This window comes from Artemia franciscana, chromosome 21 (genome assembly GCF_032884065.1).
Source record: "Artemia franciscana chromosome 21, ASM3288406v1, whole genome shotgun sequence".
NCBI lineage: Eukaryota > Metazoa > Arthropoda > Branchiopoda > Anostraca > Artemiidae > Artemia > Artemia franciscana.
The window spans coordinates 31,208,048-31,235,636 of record NC_088883.1 but is presented as its reverse complement, the minus strand read 5'-3'; the positions used below and the strand labels follow the sequence as shown (position 1 = coordinate 31,235,636).

Sequence of the window (27,589 nt, the reverse complement as noted above, 5' to 3'; positions counted from 1 at the left end):
CCAATGACGCTGGATCCTGTTGAGATTTAAAATAAGAGATCTGAGTTACGAGGTCCTTCTAAATATGAGTTTCATGAAGATCGATCACTCCTTCGTAGTTAAAAATACGTCATTTTTTCTAATTTTTCAGAATTAACCCCCCCCCCCCCCCAATAGAGCGGATCCGTTCCAATATGTAAATCACGTATCTAATACTTCTGCTATTTTTCCCACCAAGTTTCATCCCGATCCCTCCAATCTAAGCGTTTTCCCTATTATTTAGGTTCCCCCACCCCAAACTCCCCCCACCCCCCCCAATGTCACCAGATCCGGTCGGGATTTAAAATAAGATCTTTGGGACACGATATCCTTCAAAATATCAAATTTCATGAGATCCGATCACCCGTTCATAAGTTAAAAATACCTCATTTTTCAAATTTTCAGAATTAACCCCCCCCCCCCCCCAACTACCCCAAAGAGAGCGGATCTGTTCCGATTATGTAAATCATGTATCTAGGACTTGTGCTTATTTTCCCACCTAGTTTCATCCGATCCCTCCACTCTAAGTGTTTTCCAAGATTTTAGGTTTCCCCTCCCAACTCTCCCCATTGTCACCAGATCCGGTCGGGATTTAAAGAAGAGCTCTGAGACACGATATCCTTCTAAATATTAAATTTCATTGAGATCCGATCACCCGTTCGTAAGTTAAAAATACCTCAATTTTTCTATTTTTTCAGAATTCCCCCCCCCCCCCCCTCAACTACCCCAAAGAGAGCTGATCCGTTCCAGTTATGTCAATCATCTATCTAGGGACTTGTGCTCTATTTTTCCCACCAAGTTTCATCCGATCCCTCCACTCTAAGTGTTTTCCAAGATTTTAGGTTTCCCCCTCCTAACTCCCCCCCCCAATGTCACCAGATCCGGTCGGAATTTAAAAAAAGAGCTCTGAGGCATGATAGCCTTCCAAACATCAAATTTCAGTAATATCTGATCAACCGTTCGTAAGTTAAAAATACTTCAATTTTTCCTATTTTTCCGAATTACTGGGTCCCCCACTACCCCCCCCCCCCCCCCTTGATGGTCAAATCGGGAAAACGACTATTTTTTAATTTAATCGGTCCAGTCCCTGATACGCCTGCCAAATTTCATCGTCCTAGCTTACCTGGAAGTGCCTAAAGCAGCAAAACCGGGACCGACAGACAGACAGACAGACCGACAGACAGACCGACAGAATTTGCGATTGCTATATGTCATTTGGTTAATTCCAAGTGCCATAAAAAGAGTGAAAAATAGAAAAAACAAGGAATGTAGATGCCAGAGGAAATCTCGGAGGAGACCGAGGGCAGGTTCCCCCGGCCTCCTGGATCCATCACTAAGTACAATTCCTTTTAACAGATATTTTGGGTGAAAATATGCACTGGTAAACTAGTATTCTGCTGCGTTTTTAAAATCAATTTAGATTTGTATAGGGTTGGTAAGTATGTCATTGGTAACATCTATGCCAAGAACGCAAATTTTTAAAAGGCAACAACATGTTCGTATTTTCGTATTCAGGATGATTATACTGATACTACTACTACTAACAACTCACTGCAACACCAAGCGACACAGCTGTTCACGCTCCTCCTCCACCCCAAACTATTCGAAGCTTCCCTATTTACCCCCTCCCATGAAGTTCCAATTTCCGTTTAAATACTTTCTTACGACCTCTGCCCAATCCATTTGGATGGCCAAAAGCACAAGTTAACTTTTTTTTCTCTAATTTTTCAGAATTAACCCCCCACACTACCCCAAAGAGAGCGGGTTCGTTCTGGTTATGTCAATCATGTATCTAGGACTCGTGTTTTTTTTTCCACACAAGTTTCATCCGATCCTCCACTCTATGTGTTTTCCAAGTTTTAGGTTTTCCCCCTCCCAAACTCCCCCCCCCAATGTCACCAGATCCGGTCGGGTTTAAAATAAGAGCTCCCAGCCACGATATCCTTCTAAATATCAAATTTCATTGAGATCCGATCACCCGTTCGTAAGTTAAAAATACCTCAATTTTTTTTAATTTTCAGAAATACCCCCCCCCCCCCAACTACCCCAAAGAGAGCGGATCCGTTCTGTTTATGTCAATCATCTATCTAGGACTTGTGTTTATTTTTCCCACCATGTTTCATCCCCGATCCCTCCACTCTAAGTGTTTTCCCAAGTTTTAGGTTTCCCCCTCCCAACTCCCCGCCCCCGTCACCAGATCCGGGTCGGGATTTAAAATAAGAGCTCCAAGACACGATATCCTTCTAAACATCAAATTTCATTGAGATCCGATCACCCGTTCGTAAGTTGAAAATACCTCATTTTTTCTAATTTTTAAGAATTACTCCCCCCCCCCAACTACCCCCAAAGAGAGCGAATCAGTTCAGATTATGTCAGTCATGTATCTGTGACTTGCGCTTATTTTTCCCATCAAGTTTCATCCCGATCCCTCACTCTAAGTGTTTTCCAAGATTTTAGGTTTCCCCCTCCGACTCCCCCCAATGTCATCAGATCCGGTCGGGATTTAAAATAAGAGATCTGAGACACAATATCATTCCAAACTGCAAATTTCATTAAGATCCAATCACCCGCTCATAAGTTAAAAATACTTCATTTTTTCCGAATAACCGCCCCCCACCCCCCCCCCCCCCTCCCTCCAGATGGTCAAATCGGGGAAAACGATTATTCCTAATTTAATATGATCCGGTCCCTGATACGCTTGCCAAATCTCATCGTCCTAGCTTACCTGGAAGTGCCTAAAGTAGCAAAACCGGGACTTTAGGTTCCCCCCCCAAACTCCCCCCAATGTCATCAGATCCGGTCGGGATTTAAAATAAGAGCTCTGAGACACAATATCATTCCAAACATCAAATTTCATTAAGATCCAATCACCCGCTCATAAGTTAAAAATACTTTATTTTTTCTATTTTTTTGCGAATTAACCGGCCCCCCCCCACTTCCCCCAGATGGTCAAATTGGGGAAAACGACTATTTCTAATTTAATCTGGTCCGGTCCCTGATACGCTTGTCAAATTTCATCGTCCTAGCTTACCTGGAAGTGCCTAAAGTAGCAAAACGGGACCGACAGACAGACCGACAGACAGCCCATTTATAGCTGACTTTGTCAAATAATAAAAGATATTTAGATGATATTTTGGTCTTAAATTGTAAGGATTTCATTGATATTTCTAAAAATATATCAAACAGTTCGTGGTAACGAACTGTAGTAAGGAGCGATCCGGCTCAATAGTAACCAAAACTCTAAAAAATTGAATTTTGATATCAATAGCTACATCATAGAATCGCATTTTAATGCTGATTTTAAATATATAAGTTTCATCAAGTTTAGTCTTACCCATCAAAAGTTACGAGCCTGAGGAAATTTGCCTTATTTAGGAAAATAGGGGGAAACACCCCCTAAAAGTCGTAGGATCTTAACGAAATGACACCATCAGATTCAGCGTATCAGAGAACCCTACTGTAGAAGTTTCAAGCTCCTATCTACAAAAATGTGGAATTTTGCATTTTTTGCCCGAAGACAAATCACGGGTGCGTGTTTATTGTTTGTTTTTTTTTTTGTTTTTTTTTTTTTTTCCAGGGGTCATCGTATCGACCAAGTGGTCCTAGAATGTCGCAAAAGGCTCATTCTAACGGAAATGAAAAGTTCTAGTGCCCTTTTTAAGTGACCAAAAAAATTGGAGGGCATCTAGGCCCCCTCCCACGCTCATTTTTTTCCCAAAGTCAACGGATCAAATTTTGAGATAGCCATTTTGTTTAGCATAGTCGAAAATCAAAATAACTATGTTTTTGGGGATGACTTGCTCCCCCACAGCCCCTGGGGGAGGGGTTGCAAGTTACAAACTTCAACCAGTGTTTACATATAATAATGGTTATTGGAAAGTGTACAGACGTTTTCAGGGGATTTTTTGGTTTTGGGGGTAGGGTTTAGGGAGGGGGCTATGTGGGAGGATCTTTCCTTGGAGAAATATGCCATGGGGGAAAAATTCAATGAAAAGGGGCGCAGGACGAATCTGGTCACGTTAGAAAAAAATGTCAAATTAAGAGCTTAATATACAATGCTGGGGTGTTCGGAGCCTCTCTATTATGGAGTATAATTTGAAAATAACACAACTATACGAGCGATAAAACATATATACCACAACCATAACTCAACTAACGAAAGAACTGCTAAGAGATAACACAACTATAAAGCGAAACAGGTGAAAACTAACGGGAAAATAAACGACTAAGAGGTGGAAGGGGTCCAGAGAAAAAATATAATCCTTTTTCAATTTTGAGCCTAACTTCCGCAAAGGAGTAATAATGTCAGAAGCCCCGAAATACCGAATTATTTTCTTTTCAAACAGTTCGTGGTAAGGGAACTGTAGTAAGGGGCGACCCGGCTCAATAGTAAACGAAACTCTAAAAAACGGAATTTTGATGCTAAAAGATACATCAAAAGATTCGAATTTTTACGCTGATTCTAAATATTAAGTTTCAATAATTTAGTCTTTGTCATCAAAAGTTACGAGCCTGAGAAAATTTGCCCTATTTTGGAAAAAAGGGGGAAACATCCATTAAAAGTCACAGAATCTTAACGAAAATCACACTATCGCATTCGGTATATCGAAGAACTCTATAGCAAAAATTTCAAGCTCCTATCTAAAAATGTGGAATTTTGTATTTTTGCCAGAAGACAAATCACGGTGTGCGTGTTTATTTATTTTTTTTTTTTTCCCAGGGGTCATCTTATCGACCAAGTGGTCCTAGGATGTCGCGAGAGGGCTCATTCTAACGGAAATGAAAAGTTCTAGAGCCCTTTTTAAGTGACCAAAAAATTGGAGGGCAAATAGGCCCCCTCCCATGCTCATTTTTTTCCAAAAGTCAACAGATTAAAATTTTAAGATAGCCATTTTGTTCAGCATAGTCGAAAACCATAGTAACTATGTCTTTGGGAATGACTTACTCCCCCACAATCCCTGAGGGAGGGGCTGCAAGTTACAAACTTTGACCAGTGTTTACATATAGTAATGGTTATTGGGAAGTGTACAGACGTTTTCATGGGGATTTTTTGGTTTGGGGGTGGGGTTGATGGGAGAGGGCTTTGTGGGAGGATCTTTCCTTTTGAGGAATATGTCACGGGGGAAGAAAAATTCAATGAAAAGGGCGCAGGATTTTCTAGCATTACTATAAAAAAAAAACAATGAAAAAATAAACATGAAAACGTTTTTTCAAATGAAAGTAAGGAATAGCATTGAAATTTAAAACGAACAGAGATTATTACGCATATGAGGGGTTCTAAAAATACTTTAGCATAAAGAGCGAGGTATTTAGGAGGAGATAGATACCTCGCTCTTGATGCTAAAATATTTTTAGTGATTTCAACTATTTATTCTACGGCCTTTTTGATTCAGGGGTCATTCTTACAGAATTGGGACAAAACTTACGATTTAGTGTAAAGAGCGAGGTATTAACGAGGGTACAAACCCCCTCGTACACATAATAAAAATATAAGAATATAAAAGTTTGTTACGTAAGTTAATTCTTAAGTTACGTATATTTTTTACTAATAAAAACGTTCGTTGAATATTAAAAGTTCTAGTAGCCTTTTTAAGTAACCGAGAAATTGGAGGGTAGCTAGGCCTCCTTCCCCTCCCCTTATTTCTCAAAATCGTCTGATCAAAACTAAGAGGAAGCCATTTAGCCAAAAAAAATTAATATACTAATTTCATTTCAATAATTTATGTGCGGAGAGCCAAAATCAAACATGCATTAATTCAAAAACGTTCAGAAATTAAATAAAAAAAACTAGTTTTTTTAACTGAAAGTAAGGAGCGACATTAAAACTTAAAAAGAACAGAAATTACTCCGTATATGAAATGGGTTGTCCCCTCCGCAGTCCCACGCTCTTTACGCTAAAGTTTTTAATTGTTTTAAAAAGTAGAATTGTGGCAAAGAGTCAAACTTTAGCGTAAAGAGCGAGGGACTGCGGAGGGGACAACCCATTTCATATACGGAGTAATTTCTGTTCGTTTTAAGTTTTAATGTCGCTCCTTACTTTCAGTTAAAAAAACTAGTTTTTTTTATTTAATATCCATCAGAGCTTACTCTTGAACCTAGTCATGGCGCTGGTCTTGAAGATCATTTCTTAGATTTAAATATTAATATATCTGATAATAATAAATTAAGTTTTAAAATGTATAATAAAACGGAGGATTTCGATTTTGAAGCGATTTATTTCCCATTCCCTGAAAGTAATATACACTCAAATATCACATATTCGGCGTTTTTCTCACAGTTACTTCGATATGCAAGGATTTGTAGTAATTATATTGATTTTAAAAATAGATGTAAAACCTTAAGCCAAAAATTGATATTAAGAGGTTTTTCTGCAAATAAATTAACTTGGCAATTTAAAAAATTTACTTTTCATTATAACGAACTTTTAAATAAATACCAAAAGAATTATCTAGAAATACTTAGGGAAGTTTTTGGTTAATTTTGTAGGTTCGCGAAAAGTTGTAGGTTCGCGAAAGTTGAAAAGTAGGTTCGCGAAAAGTTCGCGATTTGTAGGTTCGCGAAAAGAGCGGATTTTTCTAAAATTGCCACATGGCACTGATAAAATCTCTAATTGTTTTAGTTCATTCAGGTTTTTCGCAAAGAGTTAATATTTGTGATTTAGTAAAATTTATCACATTTAGTTTACCTACTGCTGCTAAACTGAGGATTATATTAACAGGATACGCTTGTTTCGGTGTTACTTGGTTGTTCTACATTTGCTTTTTTTCTATAGGCATATATTTTAGGGGTGATACCTGACACGGGGATACCATAGGTATTCTGTGGTAGGCACAACACTTGACTGGGTAGAAAATATAAAGTGCCGAAACCCTATAGGCAAGTGTATTCTCCTGATGAGCCCTTGTGTTGGGTTGTTGCCTCTGAATTATTTGTCTTTACTGTTTTTATTGTTTGTTAAATGACGACTTATACTTATTGACGACATGACTGCCTGTCCATGGATTATTCTTTATGGTTGATTACATAAAAAAAACTAGTTTTTCTAACTGAAAGTAAGGAGCAACTTTAAAACTTAAAACGAACAGAAATTACTCCGTATATGAAATGAGTTGTCCCCTCCGCAATCCCTCGCTCTTTATGCTAAAGCTTTTAATTGTTTTAAAAAGCAGAATTGTGGTAAAGAGTCAAACTTTAGCGTAAAGAGCGAGGGATTGCGGAGGGGAAAATCCATTTCATATACGGAGTAATTTCTGTTCATTTTAAGTTTTAATGTCGCTCCTTACTTTCAGTTAAAAATACTAGTTTTTTTTTATTAATTTCTGAACGTTTTTGAATTAATGCATGTTTGATTTTGGCTCTCCGCACATAAATTATTAAAATGAAATTTGCATACTAATTCTTTTTTTTGGCTAAATGGCTTTCTCTTAATTTTGATCGGACGATTTTGAGAAATTAGGTGGTGGAGAAGGAGGCGTAGGAGGCCCTCCAATTTTTCAGTTACTTAAAAAGGCAACTAGCACTTTTAATTTTTGACGAACGTTTTTATTAGTACAAAATATACGTAACTTAAGAATTAACTTACGTAACAAACTTTTATATTCTTATATTTTTATTATGTATATGAGGGGGTTTTTCTCCTCGTTAACGCCTCGGTTTTTGTACTAAATCTTAAGTTTTGTCCCAATTCTTTAAGAATGACCCCTGAATCAGAAAGGCCGTAGAATAAGTAGTTGAAATTACTAAAAATACTTTAGCATAAAGAGCGATGTATTTATCTCCTCCTAAATACCTTGTTCTTTATGCTAAAGTATTCTTAGAACCACTCATATGCTTAATAATCTCTGTTGGTTTTAAGTTTTAATGCTACTCCTTACTTTCAATTGAAAAAAAACTTTATCATGTTTATTTTTTCATTGTTTTTTTTTTATAGTAATGCTAGAAAATCCTGCGCCCCTTTCTTTGAGTTTCTATTCTCCCATGACATATTCCTCCAAGGAAAGATCCTCCCACATAGCCCCTCCCCTCAACCCAACCCCCCAAACCAAAAGAATCCCCCTGAAAACGTCTGTACACTTCCCAATAACCATTACTGTATGAAAACACTGGTCAAAGTTTATAACTTGCAGCCCCTCCCCCAGGGACTCTGAGGGAGTAAGTCATCCCCAAAGACGTAGTTATTATGATTTTTCGACTATGCGGAACAAAATGGCTATCTGAAAATTTTGATCCGTTGACTTTGGGAACAAAATGAGTGTGGGAGGGGGCCTAGGTGCCCTCCAATTTTTTGGTCACTTAAAAAGGCACTAGAACTTTTCATTTCCATTAGAATGAGCCCTCTTGCGACATTCTAGGACCAATTGGTCGATACGATGACCCCTGGGAAAAAGAAAAACAAAAAACAAACAAATAACACGCAACCGTGATCTGTCTTCTGGCAAAAAATACGGAATTCCACATTTTTGTATATAGGAGCTTGAAATTTCTGTTAAAAGGTTCTCTGATACGCTGAATGCGATGGTTTGATTTTCGTTAAGATTCTATGACTTTTAGGGGGTGTTTCCCCCTATTTTCTAAAATACGGTAAATTTTGCCAGACTCTTAACTTTTGATGACAAAGACTAAATTTAATGAAACTTATATATTTAAAATCGCCATGAAAATCTGACTCTTTTGATGTATCTTTTAGCATCAAAATTCCGATTTTTAGAGTTTCATTTACTATTGAGCCGGGTCGCTCCTTACTACAGTTCGTTACCACGAACTGTTTGATTGAAACTGTCTCCTTCGTTACAACTGAAACTATTGTAAGGGTTTTGTTCTCTTTGGAATCAACGCATAGATTATAGAAATAGGAATAAGAACTTTGTTAATTTTGACTTGCCATTGGAAGCATTTAAGTCGGATAAAAAGTTCCGAACAACTAACTTTTCGCTCCACTTGACGTTGTCGTATAGACGTAGTATGACGTACGTCGTATAGTCGTATAGTCGTAGTACGTCGTATGACGTAGGGACGACAGAAAAGCAACTTTAAGATAATTTTTTAGTAACTTTTACTAAAGATTGTCAACTGGTAATTTTTTTTAGTGATATAGATCTGCCTCATTATCATGATCAGTATTGTTATCAAATTCAGACATTGGAAATATTAGAATGGAAGAGGTAGATACAATTAAAATTTTATGAAGATTATGTCCTTACATAATTAGTAACTTCTTAACTTCACAGCCGTTCCTGTAGATATTAACTTTTAGCAAATTCTGTAGTTAATAAGACTTACAACCTGTAATGTACCCATTATTTAAGACCTATTAGCTGGATTCTTAGTAAAATATGTCTCTTGGCAAGCTTTAATATTGAAAGTTTTATGTCGTATAAAAATATTGTCAAACGACATAAATAAAAATTTATGTCGTAAAAATATTTGTCAAACAAGCATAAAATATGGAATCTCTTAATTTATGCATTGAAATTAAAATTATGTTCCTTAGGCCTTCAGTTCCTATTTCAAGGGTCGCTCTTTACATACAGTTCGTTCCCATGAATTGCTTAATTACAATTTTTTTGAGTATTTAGTAATCGGTAACTTCAAACAAAAAAAGTAAATGTAAAACGTTAACGTAAAAAGTAAATTTTATGTCGATTGTCATAAAATATAAATTATTTTGATTTATCAATAGTCTCGCACGAAGAGAAGCGTTTATGTTTTCACGTTTAACGAGATAACGTTTTCAGAGTAGCTGCTGCTGACTTACCAGTCCTCTTTCAAGTATTAAATGAATAGACTTGGATCGATTTTGCTTCGATATCCTTTCCCTTAGATTTAGATTTCCTTCACGAGTCTCCTTTTCTTTCCTTCGTGAGTCTGTCTCGTCCATAGGTATCAGGCAACCATACAATATCCTTTTTTGGGCCAAATAACAGATGATATTCAGGATTAAGCAATTGCTTTACCACATTCAATCTTTTTGCTGCTGGTCTCTAGATATTAAATACAAATTTTTGGAACTTTGCTTATTTTGGATTTGCTTATCCTAAATTAGAATAGAAGAGGAGCGTACATAGCTGTGTTGGCCTCAGGCGGCTTGGTACCGTGGAAAAATGTAAGTAGTAGTAGTAGTAGTAGTAGCTTATCCTGAATCATGGAGCCTCTTCCACAATCCCAACATTTTAGCCGATAGCTAGGTATTTTGAACCTTTTTCAAATTGGAAATTTGTATCTTTTTTGTATCTGTGTCATTGCCGGAAAAAGTGGATCTAGCTAGTTGCTTATTTTCTATGACAAACCATCTTCCAGTCATTCGTTATGAGAAATCTTGATTCTGTTCTATGTTTCAGTCTCCTTATCCATTCCATACTTTTAGGCTGCGTAGTTGAGTCTGGAGGCTCGAAACGATATGAGAGCTGATTTAATAATTTTGTTTAAATTTAAAAATTTTTTTGGATCAAATAGAAGTTGAAATTACAAATTTACTATTTGTTCTTCAATAAATTGAAATTGATTAAAATTGATTAATGCATTAATATATATATATATATATATATATATATATATATATATATATATATATATATATATATATATATATATATATATATATATATATATATATATATATAGTATAAGTACTACCACACTACTTAAATGGCTGTGTCAATTTTATTGAAAAATACAGCCCTCCCCCATCTTAGTGTTTGCGCATGATCAAAAATGAAGAAAATCGTCCAAATCGTTTGTAAGGTGCTTCTCACAAACCTCTTTAGAAGAAGACAAATGTTATTGGCAAATTAGTCTTAGTATTGGCCTTTAACGTTGGACGCTGTCATTACAAATAATTAATGAGCTTCTTTTCCGAACAATTTAGCAAGAGAGCTGGAACACACATCACTTTAAATATTATTAATCGCCTTCGTTTTTGAGGCAAAAAAATTAACAGTTACATAAATATACATGCATTTATATACATATATATATATATATATATATATATATATATATATATATATATATATATATATATATGAGTTTATTAATTTATTTTAAATCGTTGCCAAAAAAGTATACAATTACAACATTGTAAAATTTCGAAAAGTTGATCGGTCCTTCGACGAAGTCAAAATAACTTATTTTGTTTAAAAAGAATTGGAAAGAGAAGAACAAAATGAGCAATAAAATATGATAGAAGAAGAAGAAAATACGATAATTAAATATTAACGATTCTCATATAAACAACAGAAAGTGAAGCAGTGGGGAATTAATGAAAGGCAGTGAAATTTTTAACCTTACATGAACTTTATATTTCTAAAGGCCGTCGTCAGCCCTTGAAGTAGCTTCCTTCAACATTCTTGAAGTACTGATTCTGGGAGTATTTTAATTTTAGTTTGAAGAATCAAATTTTGTTGTAATTTTGTTTTATTGTATAGGTTAGCAGCAAAAAAAGGAGCAGAAATCGAACAGTTCGTGGTAACGAACTGTAGTAAGGAGCGACCCGGCTCAATAGTAACCGAAACTCCAAAATTGGAATTTTGATACCAATAATCACATCAAAAGAATCGCATTTTACTGCTGATTTTAAATATATAAGTTTCATCAAGATCAGTTATACCGATCAAATGTTAAGAGTCTGAGAAAATTTGCTTCATTTTAGAAAATAGGGGGAAACACCCCTTAAAAGTCATACAATCTTAACGAAAATCACACCATCAGATTCAGCGTTTCAAAGAAGCCTATTGTAGAACTTTCAAGCTCCTATCTACAAAAATGTGGAATTTCGCATTTTTTGCCAGAAGACAGATCACGGATGCGTGTTTATTTGTTTTTTTTGTTTGTTTTTTTTTCCCCAGGGGTGATCGTATTGACTGAGTGGTCCTAGAATGTCGCGAAAGGGCTCATTCTAACGGAAATGAAAAGTTCTAGTGCCCCTTTTAAGTGACCAAAAAAACTGGAGGGCATCTAGGCCCCCTCCCACGCTCTTTTTTCCCAAAAGTCACCGGATCAAAATTCTGAGATAGCCATTTTATTCACCATAGTCGAAAAACCTAATAACTGTGTCTTTAGGGACAACTTACTCCCCTGCAGTCCCCGTGGGAGGGGCTGCAAGTTACAAACTTTGACCTGTGTTTACATATAGTAATGATTACTTGGAAGTGTACAGACGTTTTCAGGGGGATTTTTTCGTTTAGGGGTTGAGTTGAGGGGGGGGGGTTACGTGGGAGGATATTTCCATGGGGAAACTTCTCATGGGGGAAGAGAATTCCAATGAAGGGGGCGCAGAATTTTCTAGCATTATTTGAAAAACAAGGGGAAAAAATGAAAAGTTATTTCTACTGAAAGTAAGGAGCAGCATTAAAACTTAAACGGAAAAAAAATTATTACGCATCTGAGGGGTTTAACTCCTCGTTATACCTTACTCTTTACGCTAAAGTATTTTTAGTAATTTCAACTATTTATTCTACGGCCTTTGTGATTCAGAAGTCATTCTTAAGGAATTGGGACAAGATTTCAGCCTTTGTGTAAAGAGCGAGGTATCGACGGTAGAACCCCCTCATAAACGCAATAAAAACGTACGAATATAGAAGTTCCTTACGTAAGTTAATTCGTAAGTTACGTATATTTTTTACCAATGAAAACGTTTCTAAAGAATTAAAGGTTCTAGTTGCTTTTTTAAGTAATCCAAAAATTGGAGGGCAACTAGGCCTCCTCCCTCGTTTCTTTTTTTCAAAATCTTCCGATTAATTGCAATTAATTAATATGCAAATTTCGTTTTAATTATTTATGTGCGGAGAGCCAAATCAAAACATGCATTAATTCAAAAACGTCCAGAAATTAAATAAAAAAACAAGTTTTTTTTTAAATGAAAGTAAGGAGCAACATTAAAACTTAAAGCGAACAGAGATTACTCCGTATATGAAAGGGGCTTTTCCTCCTCAACACCCCGCTCTTTACGCTAAAGTTTCTTACTGTTTTAAAAATAGAGTTAAGTGAAAGAGTCAAACTTTAGCGCGAAGAGCGAGGCGTTGAGGAGGAAAATTTCATATACGGAGTAATTTCTGTTCGTTTTAAGTTTTAATGTTGCTCCTTACTTTCATTTAAAAAACTTTTTTTTTTTTATTTAATAGCATTAAAAACGTACTCTTGATTTGTATCTTCCTGATTTGCCTCGTTTCGTGTTGTTTTCTATTCAGTCCTGGTTGACCTCCCTTGCAGTAAGGATTCTTGGACTGTTTTGATTTTAAATTTTAGTTTTGATGATCGCATTTATTGTAAGCCTTACTTTATTTTCTTAGCTTTATTTAGGACGGGCTTTATATATAAAACCGAAATATTCATTTAAGGTTAAAAGTTTCATTGTTTTAGAATAATTTCCCATAGTTTTACCTTTTGTTGTTTGCATGATGGAAAGGCAGTGCGGTCTTTATTTTGGGTTTATAATTTTGGAATTTTCGTTCAGGGTTGCCACTTTTACTGATTTTTGCTCGGTTGTTTCTTTTCCCTTTTTGAGAATTTGTCTAAAAATTCAATTTTTTATACGAAGTCCTTTGTTCGGAAAACGGTAAAATGAAAAAGAGAGTTGAATATATTTATGTTTTAATCTTTTGTTTTTTGTTTGTTTTCTTAAGGCCAGTGGCTATACTGTTTACATTACAAAATTACAGACACCATCTTATTTTGTTTTGGCATTATCACTTGGCGTGATATTAAAAGTAGCATCGGAGAAAATATTATTTGGAATCATCTCTCTCCAACATAAAAACATAGGAAAACATCGTTTTGTAATTAGTTTCAGCTCCATTGGCTCATAGCATATTTAAAAAAAAGACTCAATTGTAATATTTCTAGAATCTGAAAATTAACTTGATGGTTTCGACGAAACCATCGACGAGTGTTTTCGACGAGTGTTTGTCGCAGAATGGCTTCCGAATTAACCGAATGGTTAATTATCCGAATTAACCGAATTAACAATTCGGTTATAAACCGAATTAATAATTCGGTTAATAAACCGAATATAATTCGGATATATTATCTGAATTAACCGAATTAACCAGAATGGCTTCCGAATTAACATTGCCACATCTAATGACTTAGGCTTAGTTCTCACAGAGCGCGACAAAAGAATGTCCGTAAAAAAAAAAAAAAAAAAAAAAAAAAAATTGTTCGCGACGCAAAGCGAAAATATCTTGACAATTCGCACTGAAGGCAATATTTTTGCTATACAGAATTGGCAGGTCTATATTGACTATAATTATTTTAGACGTATGAGCAATATCCTCCGGCCTTATTTCCGGCCCTATTCAGGCCCTAGGACTTACCCAGTCCTACTGTGGAACTTCTAAAGCAAGTTTCCAAAGGGTTCTATGAAAAATGGAACTTTCCAAACTGTATTAGTGCTTTGGATGTAAAACATGTAAAAATTCAGTGACCATCAAACACAGGATCAGAATACTATCAAACAGTTCGTGGTAACGAACTGTACTAAGGAGCGACCCGGCTCAATAGTAACCGAAACTCTAAAAAATGGAATTTTGATACCAATAGTTACATCAAAAGAATCGTATTTTAATGCTGATTTTAAATATATAAGTTTCATCAAGATTAGTTTTATCCATCAAAAGTTACGAGCCTGAGAAAATTTGCCTCATTTTCGAAAATAGGGGGAAACACCCCCTAAATGTCATACAATCTTAACCAAAATCACACCATCAGATTCAGCTTATCAGAGAACTTTACTTTAGAAGCTTCAAGCTCTTATCTATACAAATGTGGAATTTCGCATTTTTTGCCCGAATACACATCACGGATGCGTGTTTATTTTTTTATTTTTTTTTATTTTTTTCTAGGGGTTATCTTACAGTGGTCCTAGAATCTTGCGAGAGGGCTCATTCTAACGGAAATTAAGAAGAGGGGAATATGTTGGGGGAACTTCCTTGGAGGAATTTGTCATGGGGGAAGAAAAGTTTCATGAAGGGGGCGCAGGATTTTCTAGCATTATTTAAAAAAAACGGAAAAAATAAATATGAAAAAGTTGTTTCAACTGAAAGTAAGGAGAAGCATTAAAACTTAAAACGAACAGAAATTATTAAGCATATGAATGTCTCACCTCCTACTAATACCTCGCTCTTTACGCTAAAGCATTTTTAGTAATTTCAACTATTTATTCTACGGCTTTTGTGATTCAGGGGTCATTCTTAAGAAATTGGGACAAAATTTAAGCTTTAGTGTAAAAAGCGAGGTACTGACGAGGGGGTCAACCCTTTTATATACGTAATAAAAACATGAGAATACAGAAGGTCGTTACGTAAGCTAATTTGTAAATTACGTATATCTTTTACTAATAAAAATATTCGTAAAAAAATCAAAAGTTCTAGTTGCCTTTTTAAGTAACCAAAAATCGGAGGGCAACTAGGCCTCCTCCTCCGCTCATTTTTTTCTCAAAATTATTCAATCAAAACTATGAGAAAGCCAATTAGCCAAAAAAATAAATATGGAAATTTCGTTTTAATTATTCGTCTGCGGAGAGCCAAAATCAAAACCTGCATTGATTCAAAAACGTTCAGAAATTAAATAAAAAAAAAAACAGGTTTTTTTTAACGGAAAGTAAGGAGCGACATTAAAACGAACAGAAATTACTTCGTATATGAAAGGGGCTGCTTCCTCGTCAACGCCCTGCTCTTTACGCTAAAGTTTTTTACTGTTATAAAAAGTAGAGTTGAGAGAAAGAGTCAAACTTTAGCGTAAAGAGCGGGGCGTTGATGAGGAAGTAGCCCCTTTCATATATGAAGTAATTTCTGTTCGTTTTAAGTTTTAATATCGCTCCTTACTTTCAGTTAAGAAAGTAGGTTCAAATACTAAGATTTATTAAGCTTAGTGTTACAGGCTAAGATCATGAACAAATTCGCCGGATTTTGAAAAAGGTGGTAAACACCTACTAAAAGTCTAATAATCTTAATGAAAATCCCACCATCAAATCCAGCACATTAGAGAATCCTACTATCGGGGTTTTAAGCTCCTATCTGCAAAAATTCGGAACTTCATTTTTTTTTTTTTTTTTGTCAGAAGAAAGATCACGGATGCGTGTTTACTTTTTTTTAGGGGTGGTAGTACCGAATCCCTGGTCCTAGAATATAGGGAGAGGGCTCATTTAAACTTAAATTGAAAGATCAGATGTCCTTCTTAAGTGACCAAAAATATTGAAGGGCAGCTAGCATCCCTTCCACGGCTCTTTTATCTTCAAAATTGTCCAATCAGGGTGATAGTATCAACCCAGTGGACCTAGAATTTCGTAAGAGGGCTCATTCTAACGGAAATCAGAAGTTCTAGTGTCCTTTTTAAGTGATCAAAAAATTGGAGGGCATCTAGGCCCCCTCCCACGCTCATTTCCCCCCCAAAGTCACCGGATCAAAATTCTGAGATAGCCATTTTATTTAGCATGGTCGAACAACCTAATAACTATGTCTTTGGGGACGATTTACTCCCCCACAGTCCCCGTGGAAAAAGCTGCAAGTTACAAACCTTAACCAGTGTTTACATATAGGAATGGTTATTGGGAAGTGTACAGACGCTTTCAGGGGGATTTTTTGGCTGGGGGAGAGGTTGAGGGGAGGGGGTTATGCGGGGGGAATTTTCCATGGAGGAATTTTTCATGGGGAAAGAAAATTTCCCTGAAGGGGGCGCAGGGTTTTTTAGCATTTTTTTAAAGAACAATGAAAAAATAAATATGAAAAGTTTTTTCAACTGAAAGTAAGGAACAGCATTAAAACTTAAAACGAACAGAAATTATTACGCATATGAGGGGTTCACCTCCTCTTTATACCTCGCTCTTTACGCTAAAGTGATTCTATTGATTTTAACTATTTATTCTATGGCCTTTGTGATTCAGGGGTCATTCTTAAGGAATTGGGACAAAATTTAAACTTTAGTGTAAAGAGCGAGGTATTGACGAGTGGGGAACCCCCTCACATACGTGATAAAAACATACGAATATAGAAGTTCGTTACGTAAGTTAATTCGTAAGTTACGTATATTTTTACCATTAAAAAGTTTGAAAAAAATTTAAAGTTTGAGTTGCCTTTTAAATCACCAACAAATTAGAGGGTAACTAGGCCTTCTCCCTCGCTCCTTTTTTCTCAAAATCGTCCGATCAAAACTATGAGAAAGCCATTTAGCCATAAAAATAAATTAATATGCAAATTTCGTGTTAATTGTTCGCGTGCGGAGAGCCAAAATCGAAACATTCATTAATTCAAAAACATTCAGAAATTAAATTAAATTTTTTTTTTAACTGAAAGTAAGGAGCAATATTAAAACTTAAAACGGACAGAAATTATTCCGTATGTGAAAGGGGTTGTTCCCTTCTAAACGTCCCGCTCTTTACCCTAAAGTTTTTTACTGTTTTAAAAAGTAGAGTTGAGAGAAAGAGTCAAACTTTAGCGTAAAGAGCGGGGCGTTGATGAGGGAACAGACCCTTTCATATATGGAATAATTTCTGATCGTTTTAATATCGCTCCTTACTTTCAGTTAAAAACACTTGTTTTTTTAATAATTAAATAAAAAAAAAATAATTGTTTTAGCTGAAAGTAAGGAGCGACATTAAAACTTAAAACGAACATAAATTACTCCGTATATGAAATGGGTTGTCCCCTCCGCAATCCCTCGCTCTTTACGCTAAAGCTTTTAATTGTTTTAAAAAGTAGAATTGTGGCAAAGAGTCAAACTTTAGCGTAAAGAGCGAGGGATTGCGGAGGGGACAACCCATTTCATATACGGAGTAATTTCTGTTTGTTTTAAGTTTTAATGTCGCTTCTTACTTTCAGCTAAAAAAATTAGTTTTTTTTATTTAATTTCTGAACGTTTTTGAATTAATTCATGTTTGATTTTGGCTCTCCGTACATAAATTATTAAAATGAAATTTGTATATTAATTCTTTTTTTTGGCTAAATGGCTTTCTCTTAGTTTTGATCAGACGATTTTGAGAAATAAGGGGTGGAGAAAGAGGCCTAGTTGCCCTCCAGTTTTTCGGTTACTTAAAAAGGCAACTAGAACTTTTAATTTTTAAAGAACGTTTTTATTAGTAAAAAATATATGTAACTTAAGAATTAACTTACGTAACAAACTTTCATAATCTTATATTTTTATTATGTATACGAGGGGGTTTGTACCCTCGTTAATACCTCGCTCTTTACACTAAATCGTAAGTTTTGTTCCAATTCTTTAAGAATGACCCCTGAATCAGAAAGGCCGTAGAATAAATAGTTGAAATTACTAAAAATACTTTAGCATAAAGAGCGAGGTATTTATCTCCTCCTAAATACCTCGCTCTTTATGCAAAAGTATTTTTAGAACCCCTCATATGCGTAATAATCTCTGTTCGTTTAAAGTTTCAATGCTACTCCTTCCTTTCATTTGAAAAAAACGTTTTCATGTTTATTTTTCATTGTTTTCTTATTGTAATGCTAGAAAACCCTGCGCCCTTTTCATTGAATTTTTCTTCCCCCATGACAGATTCCTCCAAGGAAAGATCCTCCAACATAGCCCCCTCGCCTCAGCCCCACCCCCAAACAAAATAAAATCCCCCTGAAAACGTTTGTACACTTCCCAATAACCATTACTATGTGTAAACACTGGTCAAAGTTTGTAACTTGCAGCCCCTCCCCCAGTGATTGTGGGGAAGTAAATCATCCCCAAAGACATAGTTATTATGGTTTTCGACTATGCTGAACAAAATGGCTACCATCATAATGATTTTAACTATTACTGATTTTATTTTTAATCAAATTTAATTTTAGTATTATTATTTTTCATTAACTTTGTATCATATTAAATATTTTAACTTTGATTATTTACCTAGCTGATTGATTTTGACTTTGATCCGTTGAGTTTGGGAAAAAATGAGCGTGGGAGGGGGCCTAGATGCCCTCCAATTTTTTCGGTCACTTAAAAAGGGCTTTAAAACTTTTCATTTCCGTTAGAATGAGCCCTCTTGCGACATTCTAGGACCACTTGGTCGATACGATGACCCCTGGGAAAAAAAAACAAACAAATAAACACGCACCCGTGATTTGTCTTCTGGTAAAAAATACAAAATTCCACATTTTTGTAGATAGGAGCTTGAAACTTCTACAGTAGGGTTCTCTGATACGCCAAATTTGATGGTGTTTCCCCCTATTTTCCTAAATTTTGGTTACTATTGAGCCGGGTCGCTCCTTACTACAGTTCGTTACCACGAACTGTTTGATTATAAATATCAACTTGTTTTGTTATTACTTGGTGGAATATTATAAGTAACAGCAGAGGAAAAATAATATTTGGAACCATCTCTCTTCTTCATAAAAATATAGAAAAACATCGTTTTTTAATTAGTTTCTTTTGGATGTTAGTGCGTTCGATTGATCTAAGTCCAGTGGTTAAGAAACACATTCATCCGCAGGAAAAATCCTGTGGCATCTCTATCGTAAATAGCTAATTAATTCTGAAAAGAATTTCACCACGAAACAGCTGTCAATATAACATCCTTGAGTGTTGTATCTTTGAAAAGAGCATCTAAAAATATGATAAGATAAATATATTGTAAGAATTTAATGTAGTAAATATTTGAGTAGAAAAATATTTCAGGGATTGGAGGAAACATGTTTTTTTAAAGTCTCGTACTAAATTATTTATTCTAAAACATAACTTTCTTTGATTTGGTCAAAAAATGGCTGTATTTTTAATTGGGTTTAGCATCCATATCAGCATGAGTTTCAAAATTAATATTTATGCTAATTATACGCAATACTTGATTGTCGGGTGAGGGGTCTTTTACCTTATCAAGAATATGTAGTAATCTCAGATATTTGACTAGAAATCGTTTAGCGAACGAAAAACGCCTCCCACAGCACCGAGCTCCTCTGCATCTGGTCGCTGCGTTGACACGTCGCACGTTTGTAAATATCAAGTGTAATAAACATTTTTTTTTATTCTATGGATGTAGGTACCGTATCTAGAGGAGAGGAGTGGTGTCCCCTCTCGGAAGCCCATCCCTCGAGATGGGATTGACCCATCCCTCAGCTGTATTGAAATCATATAAAAATAATCGTTCTTTGTTTTCAGGGCCAAACACACCTGGTAGATTTATCGTTTGGTTCAGGAATGAAACAACGCTTCTTGTTCTTTGGCAACCACCATATCCTCCAGGGGTATACTCAAACTATAAGGTAAAACTCTGTTAATTGTTTCATTATTTGAATAGTGAAATCGGGCTTGTTGAAAGGGAAACAAATTTAACTTGAATGATCATTTATATCAAATCTTCTTGCATGGTTCAATAGCGTAATGATTACCAGGTGATCATCAGGTATTGCTCATCAGGTGATCCAATAGCGTAATGATCATCAGATATTGATCGTCAGGTTCAATAGTATATTGGTCATAAGGTGATTCAATAGCGTATTGGTCATCAGCTGATAATCAGGTATTGATCATCAAGCTCAATAGCGTATTGATCATCAGGTGATTCAATAGCGTGTTGATCACCAGGTGATTCAATAGCGTAATGATCATCAGGTGATCATCAGGTTCAATAGCGTATTGATCATCAGGCATTGATCGTTAGGTTCAATAGCTTATTGATCATCAGGTGATTGAATAGCGTAATGATCATCAGGTAATCATCAGGTATTGATCATCAAGTTCAGTAGCGTATTGATCATCTGCTGATTCAATAGGGTATTGATCATCAGGTTCAATAGTGTATTGATCATCAGGTGATTCAATAGCGTATTGATCATCAGGTAGTTCAATTGCGTTATGATCATCAGGTATTGATCATCCGGTTCAATAGCGTGTTGATCATCAGGTGATAATCAGTATTGATCATCAGGTTCAATAGATTATTGATCATCACGTGTTTCAATAGCGTAATTGTCATCAGGTATTGATCATCAGGTTCAATAGCATATTGATCATCAGGTGATTCAATTGCGCATTGATCGTCAGGTAATTCTATAGCGTAATGATCATCAGGTGATCTTTAGACACAGTAGATATCTGACTCGATCTCGGTTTGGGTTGCTGTTTTGATTTTTAGTCTATGGGTGTCTATGTAGAGGGCATGGCCCAAATATGTTCAGCGTCAAACTCTGAAGGTATCAATAATTAAAAGTCTTCGTGTCATTTATTGGATGCGCTGGTTTATTGTATTTTGTGACCAGTGAAAATTCAATGTAACCAAACAACAGAGTACTAATTTACAATACAGTTCATTCAGTTTTACTTTACATTCATTTAATCAGAATAGACAGAATGTGGTTAAAATTATGGACATGTTCAAGGGAGCGGAGAAGAAACTTTATAAGTTAGGAACGCCGCCAGGAAATTTCTTGGGTGGAGGGAAGGGGCAAGTGCTACTAGAATCTTTGTTTTTAACAAGATTGAATTGGGAATTTTTCCTGTTCCCTATTTTTGCACGGTTTCTATGTCTTCATGTTCTCCTTAGAGAGCCCCTACTCTCCTCCCTGCCGGCGCCTATTATACAAGTGCAGAAGGAAAGTGAATGTTATCCCCTTTATATATATTGTAAGTTAAAAAGAGGGTTTTTTTCATAATTTTAAGATCGAGGTAATAACAGACAATTACTTTTCAATAATGTTACCTGGTTCGGCTACGCAATCTCATTTTTCTAAAGACCCAATTTTCCTTCCAAAATTGTATCTATGGGCTAAAGTGCTTATTTATAAATAGGAAAAAATGTCGGATTAGAACTTAAAATACACATCAAATCTGAACCACAATGGGAAAAAACAGTACCTTACTTTAAATATATAGGTATTGTGCATGTTTAAATCTGAAATTCGTCAGTAATTATAGCACGAAAGCTACTGTACTAAGTTTTCTTAATTAGCTAATAAGGTTGGGTACTTATTTATTATACCGCCAACACTCAAGAAGTAAAGTTAAGTTAATCATAAGGAAAAATACCAAAACATGATCAAATATAATACTTTAGAAACGTATTTGGGCTAGATATTTGCACGGTAGGGGGGTTGGGGTGGGGTGATCTAACCCACTGCCCATAATGTGCAAATATATAGCCCAAATTATGTAATTCTTATGTGTTTTGTCACCCGCCACTTGTTTTCCATTGAACGAGTTTTTATACAGCCTAAATTTGATATTGGTATTGGTAATCTATTGGTATTAGTAATTTGGTATTGGCGGTATAATACATAAGTACCTAAGGGTGTTTAGAAATAAATTGTTCATTATTCAATTAGCCCATGGTGTAATCACTTCTTTATTACCACAAAATTATAACCGGTTAAATAGAGAATTCTTTTTTTGGATTTGGAGAAAATTTTTGATGAAAAAATAAGTACTGAAGATGATTTGCCATTCTTTAGTGAAAGTAAATTTCCTAGAAGTAAATATGTTGATTTTATAGATTTGACGAAGGGACGCTCTGACGCTCGATTCTCTGTGCTTCAACTTAATTGTCAAGGATTATGTTCGTCGTTTGTGGAACTAACCTCAGTGTGCCAACAACTGCATCCCAACATAATTGGATTATGTGAGACATTCCTTACGGGACAAACGGATAGCTATACCCAGACAAACCCAGGCTATACATCGAAGTTTCTACATGGAAAAGAAGCTCGCGGATTGGCTCCTTCTTGATGGAAAAGAAGGAGAATCGGCTATTTATGCGAGGAATGAATATGCTGTGCCTATTAACAACCAACTGAGCCGGAATGTGGAAGGCATTTTTGAATCACTTTTCCTTGAGCTACATGGGTCTTCTAAGAAAAAGACATTGATTGGAGAAATATAACGCTCACCATCAGGTTCTGTTTCTGCTTTTATGGATAAACTAACTCAGATTTTACAACTGACAGGAAACCAGAATCAAGATGTGATCATCATGGATGATCTTAACAATAATCTAGCCTTTCCTCTAACAAACCACTCAGTGGATCTTCTCACTATTATGTCAGGGTCTAATCTTTACCCTTCAATTACGATTCCAACCAGAGTGACAGAAAATACAAAGTAACAGAATCTTACTATAAGGTGAAAGAAAATTATGGTGAAGAGTTATATTTTAAATTAGGGATTCCAAAAGAATCCCTGAGGTCTTGGATGCAGGTGCGAGCAAACTGTTTCCCTCTTCACAGTATTTGAAAATATAGGTGTCACCCGGAAATGCGGTATACTTGTCCAATTTGCGGTGATCTTGATGGGCTAGACCATTTTCTTTTCAGGTGTCAGGGGCTAAATGAGCTGAGAGGGAGCTTTCTTAGGGTGGATGGTCGTGAGCCCCTTCTTGGAACTTTGAAGTCGACGTCGAAAATAAATATAGCAGCAGTGGCAAATTTTGTCCGGATGGGTCTTGTTATTCGAAAGTCGATTGTTAGATAATTTAGTTTGTTTGTTGTTATATATGTATGTATACGGCCTGAAAAATGGATTTAAATACAGTCATTCATTCATTCACTGATTGACAACATTTTTTCTACATTATATCCGACGATGGTATCAGTCATCACTGGCGACACGTCTGACGATTTGACGGTATGACGTGGCGACACGTCAGTCACCGATGACTGACGGTGTCAGTCATCCACGTTGACGAGGATGTCAACTCATCTCGTAAGAACTAACCTGCAATAACTAACCGCTCGTAAATAACTAACCGCTCGTAAGAACTAACCTGCGTAAGAACTAATCTACAACTAATTAATCTTAAAGGGGAGAATCTTAATCTGTTTAAAGAATAGTTAAAAAAAATTTTTCTTGGGACAGTGTCCTAGCAAAAGAAGGTGTGAACGAAGGTTTTGAAATTTTCCATAATGCGTTTGTAGTTGCATATAAAACATGCTGTTTAAAGAGAAACCAAGAAACTGGAAGAAGAAATACACCAATATGTCCATGGGTTACTGAAAGCTTACTCATGTGCATAAATAAGAAAAACAAGTTATTGCGAAATTTCATTTTTATTTTTCTCACATTTTTCGCAGGGATAGAAGGAGTTACATCTAACTCAGCGAGAAGTCCCCAGAAACCTTACAAGCATTACCTTGGCTCAGCATGCACGAAATCGATGGCAGTAATTCCTGTGATATCAACTGAAGTAGAGCTAATTGTAAAGTCCTTGAAAGGCATGTCAGCATCTGGATTTGACCAGATACACACGAAAGCCCTGAAAAGCAGTCCTCCTTTCTATCCTAGAGTATAATTTATTTGGTAAACTTGTCTCTAAGAAGTAGTGTAGTTCCGTCGATACTAAAAAACGCAAGATTAATCCCTCTGCATAACGGTGGCCCTCGGGACGATCCATCAGACTTCCGACCCATATCAATATCATCTGTTTTTTCAAAAGTTTTTGAAAAACCCTTGCAAAGACTACTTTACCAGTTTCTTGAAAAAAGGATTTTTTAATAGTCGTCAGTTCGGCTTCAGACCTGATAATTCAACAGAAGACTGTTGTTGCCCTGGCATTCCTAAGCTTATTCATCAACAGGGCACTTGACTCAAGTCTTCTGGCAGCTGCTATATTGATTGACATCAATAAAGCATTTGAAAGTATGGATCATACAATCTTACTGGGAAAGCTGGAACATATTGGAGTGAGAGGGATAGCCCTGCATTGGTTTGAATCTTACCTTCAAAATAGTTGCATCTACATTGATGACGACCCGAAGAATGACACTACTGTGAAATTTGGTGTGCCCCAAGGATCGATCCTTGGTCCTCTTTTGTTTTTAGTCCATGTAAATGACCTAACTCGTATCCTTGACCTGAACCATGACGTTCCAATATGCTGTAACCTATGCTTTGGTCAAACATCTGAGGACATTACTAACCAGCAAAATGAACTTATAGCATTCGCCGACGAAACCTCAATGATCTGCTGCGGACTCGACATGCCTTCACTCCAGTGGAAGCTTGAAAACATCATAGAAGAGACCTATCTGTGGATGAATGCCAAAAAAATTGTCATTAATGTTAAAAAATCTTGCACTCTATTATTTTCTAGGATATAAACCCTTTACCCGGAAATTACAGGAATTGTGACGACTCATGGAAAGATTCAACAACCAACAAATGGATGTGCAAAATATTTAGGAGTAATAGTGGATGAAGACCTTTCTTTCCTTCCTCACACCCATGCTGTGGGATTAATGCTTTCAAGGAATCTGGGTAACATGAAGAAACTGAAGTACACATTCCCACGTAAAACCCTTACCCTTCTCTACAATGCACTCATTAAACCCCACTTACAGAATTGCGCAATGATATGGCAGTCGACGTTCAAATCCCATCTGAAAAACCGGATTCCATCCACAAGAATGCCTTGAATATCATCAAACACACATAAGATTATCTCTCCCTGAAATCACTGTGTGAGCTTTCCTGCTTGGTTTTTGCTTTCAGATACTTCTCTGGCCTGCTTCCACTGCCTTTTAGGTATCTATTTCGTTTGGTAGCCGAACAGCACCTTCCAAATACAAGACTATCTGCACAGATCCATATTCGACACACGCCAACAGTGAGGTCAGATCTTTCGCCTGAAATCGTCTGCGCTAAGGCTTAAAATACCATTCCGCTTGAATTGAGAGGTATGAGCTCCATTGTTTCTTTATAAAAGAGAATAAAAATATATCTTGTTTTGAAAGAGATTAAATTGAATAAAGAATTTAAATAAATAAGAGATGTAGTCATTATTGAGTATTTTTTTGTAGGGATTTGACTGGTTTGCTCCTGGATGTGAAATGGTGGGACTTGTAAGGATGATTTTGCTTGTAGGGGCATGGTTGTATCGAGGAGTGAAGGGAGAGCAATAGTGCGTGATAAGTTTTGAGGCGATAAGGGACTCAGCATGCATTTTTTCGTAGAAACGAGAGATTGTGTATGTTATGACTGTTATATTTCATTTTAATGAATCCGAGTGAAATGAATGAATTTTTCTGAAATTTTTGTATATGCATGGTTGTGTAAGTTTCCACATAATTATTTCCAACAGTCAGATTTTTTTTTTCACTATCCATGGTACTTTAAGCATCTGCACGCTCATTTTTATAATGTAGAAGATGATCTTATTTAAGAAAAAAAGCTTGATTTTGCCTGGAGATGTATTTCACGTCAAGTTGGAACTTTTGTTATTTCTGTAGCGTTTTCAGTAAAACTATAGGCAGATAAAAGGCATTATGGTTGTTTTTTGTTTTATTTTTTTTAATTCGAAGTGTTTTTAATTATAGGGGAGCAAAGTTAACGTTTGTCCCAGATACTGAATGGCTCTTATCATGACAATAGTTCTTAGTATTTTAACCGTGTGATTTTCTGAAAAATTTTAGTTTCTCGGGATAATTGTTGTATATGGAATATATCTCTGCGTTTCTGGGTTCTTTTTCTTAGAGATATGTTGTTTTATCATAGAGATAGCCACTCTTGGATACTGAGTGGCTCTTACCATGACAATTAGTTTTTAGTATTTTAACCATTGTATTTTCTGCAAAATTATGCTTTCTCGGGATAATGTTTATATACTGTATATACCTCTACGCTTCTGAGTACTTTGTCTTAGAGATAGGTGGTTCTGAACCTCTTATTTTGGAGGTTAATTGTTCTCTCCCCAGGTTCTTTTATGATTGTAAAACATTGTCCTCATGATTTCATGATTAATTACTAAGAGGGAAACGTAAAAAGAATTACCATTACTGCTGCTTCTATTAACAGGTCGTATCATTGCGCCCTCTCACCCTAATTCTTTGGCGAGTACTCTTCCTCCGGCTTTTGTGACCTACCGAATAATCCTAAAAGTCGTTAGGTTGATTTTGATTTTATTCCTTTCTCTATCTGGGGGTTTTCGCCTTACATATTTTATCCCCTTGATAGACATCTTTTATAAATTATTCTGGGCTTTAATGGACATTCTGATGACATATTTAAGTCTTTGTAGCTCTTTCGCAGTCTTATAATTTATTTAATAAAACGATGTCGGCAGGGATGAGTGACTTAGCTGTTGAAACAAGGTCATTACTGTTATGAACCATGTCAGTTTGTTTGCATCTTCCTCAATAGAATGGAAGTAGTCTTTCAAACTCGAGTTTATTTTTGTAGTAACCACAATCACTTCCTGTATATTTAACGGCCATGTTGCTTATTTTGAAAAGGAAAGAAAAATGATGGGATGGCATTGATGGTGCCTATGAGTCCGGAAGAAGAGGTCATTGCTTGTCATCGCAAGTCTTTAATAGATTTGAGGGTTTTAGTTTAATAGCTACTTCACTGGAACACCATAAAAATTCGAGCAATTTATTGTCTCCAAGGCACTCAAAACCTAAATTTTCTCATTTCTAGAATTTCCATGTGCTTAGTAGTAATTGGTAAAAAGTTTGCTTTGCGTAAAAATCATTTAACTGAAAAATTTCACAGCTACACTATTTTTCTCACCTGTCTGTTCTAATTTACTTGCCTTACCGTTAATCAGTCTTAATTTTAAAGCTCATTTTAGCATTCGGATAGAAGCATGTACCTACGCCCTGGAGGGGAGATTTCTTCCTTGAGATACAATCAGGTGGAAACCCCTTGATATTGGTCA

General features: G+C 35.9%; 1 protein-coding gene across 1 annotated transcript in view; it reads left to right on the top strand.

Moving 5' to 3' along the window:
- Positions 1-27,589, top strand: part of LOC136040878 (tyrosine-protein phosphatase 10D-like) — a gene marked incomplete in the record, with an annotated part of 219,901 nt that overhangs the window by 68,041 nt on the left and 124,271 nt on the right. The window contains 1 exon segment of the mRNA XM_065725278.1: positions 20,104-20,207. Coding sequence (XP_065581350.1) covers positions 20,104-20,207 — 104 coding nt within the window.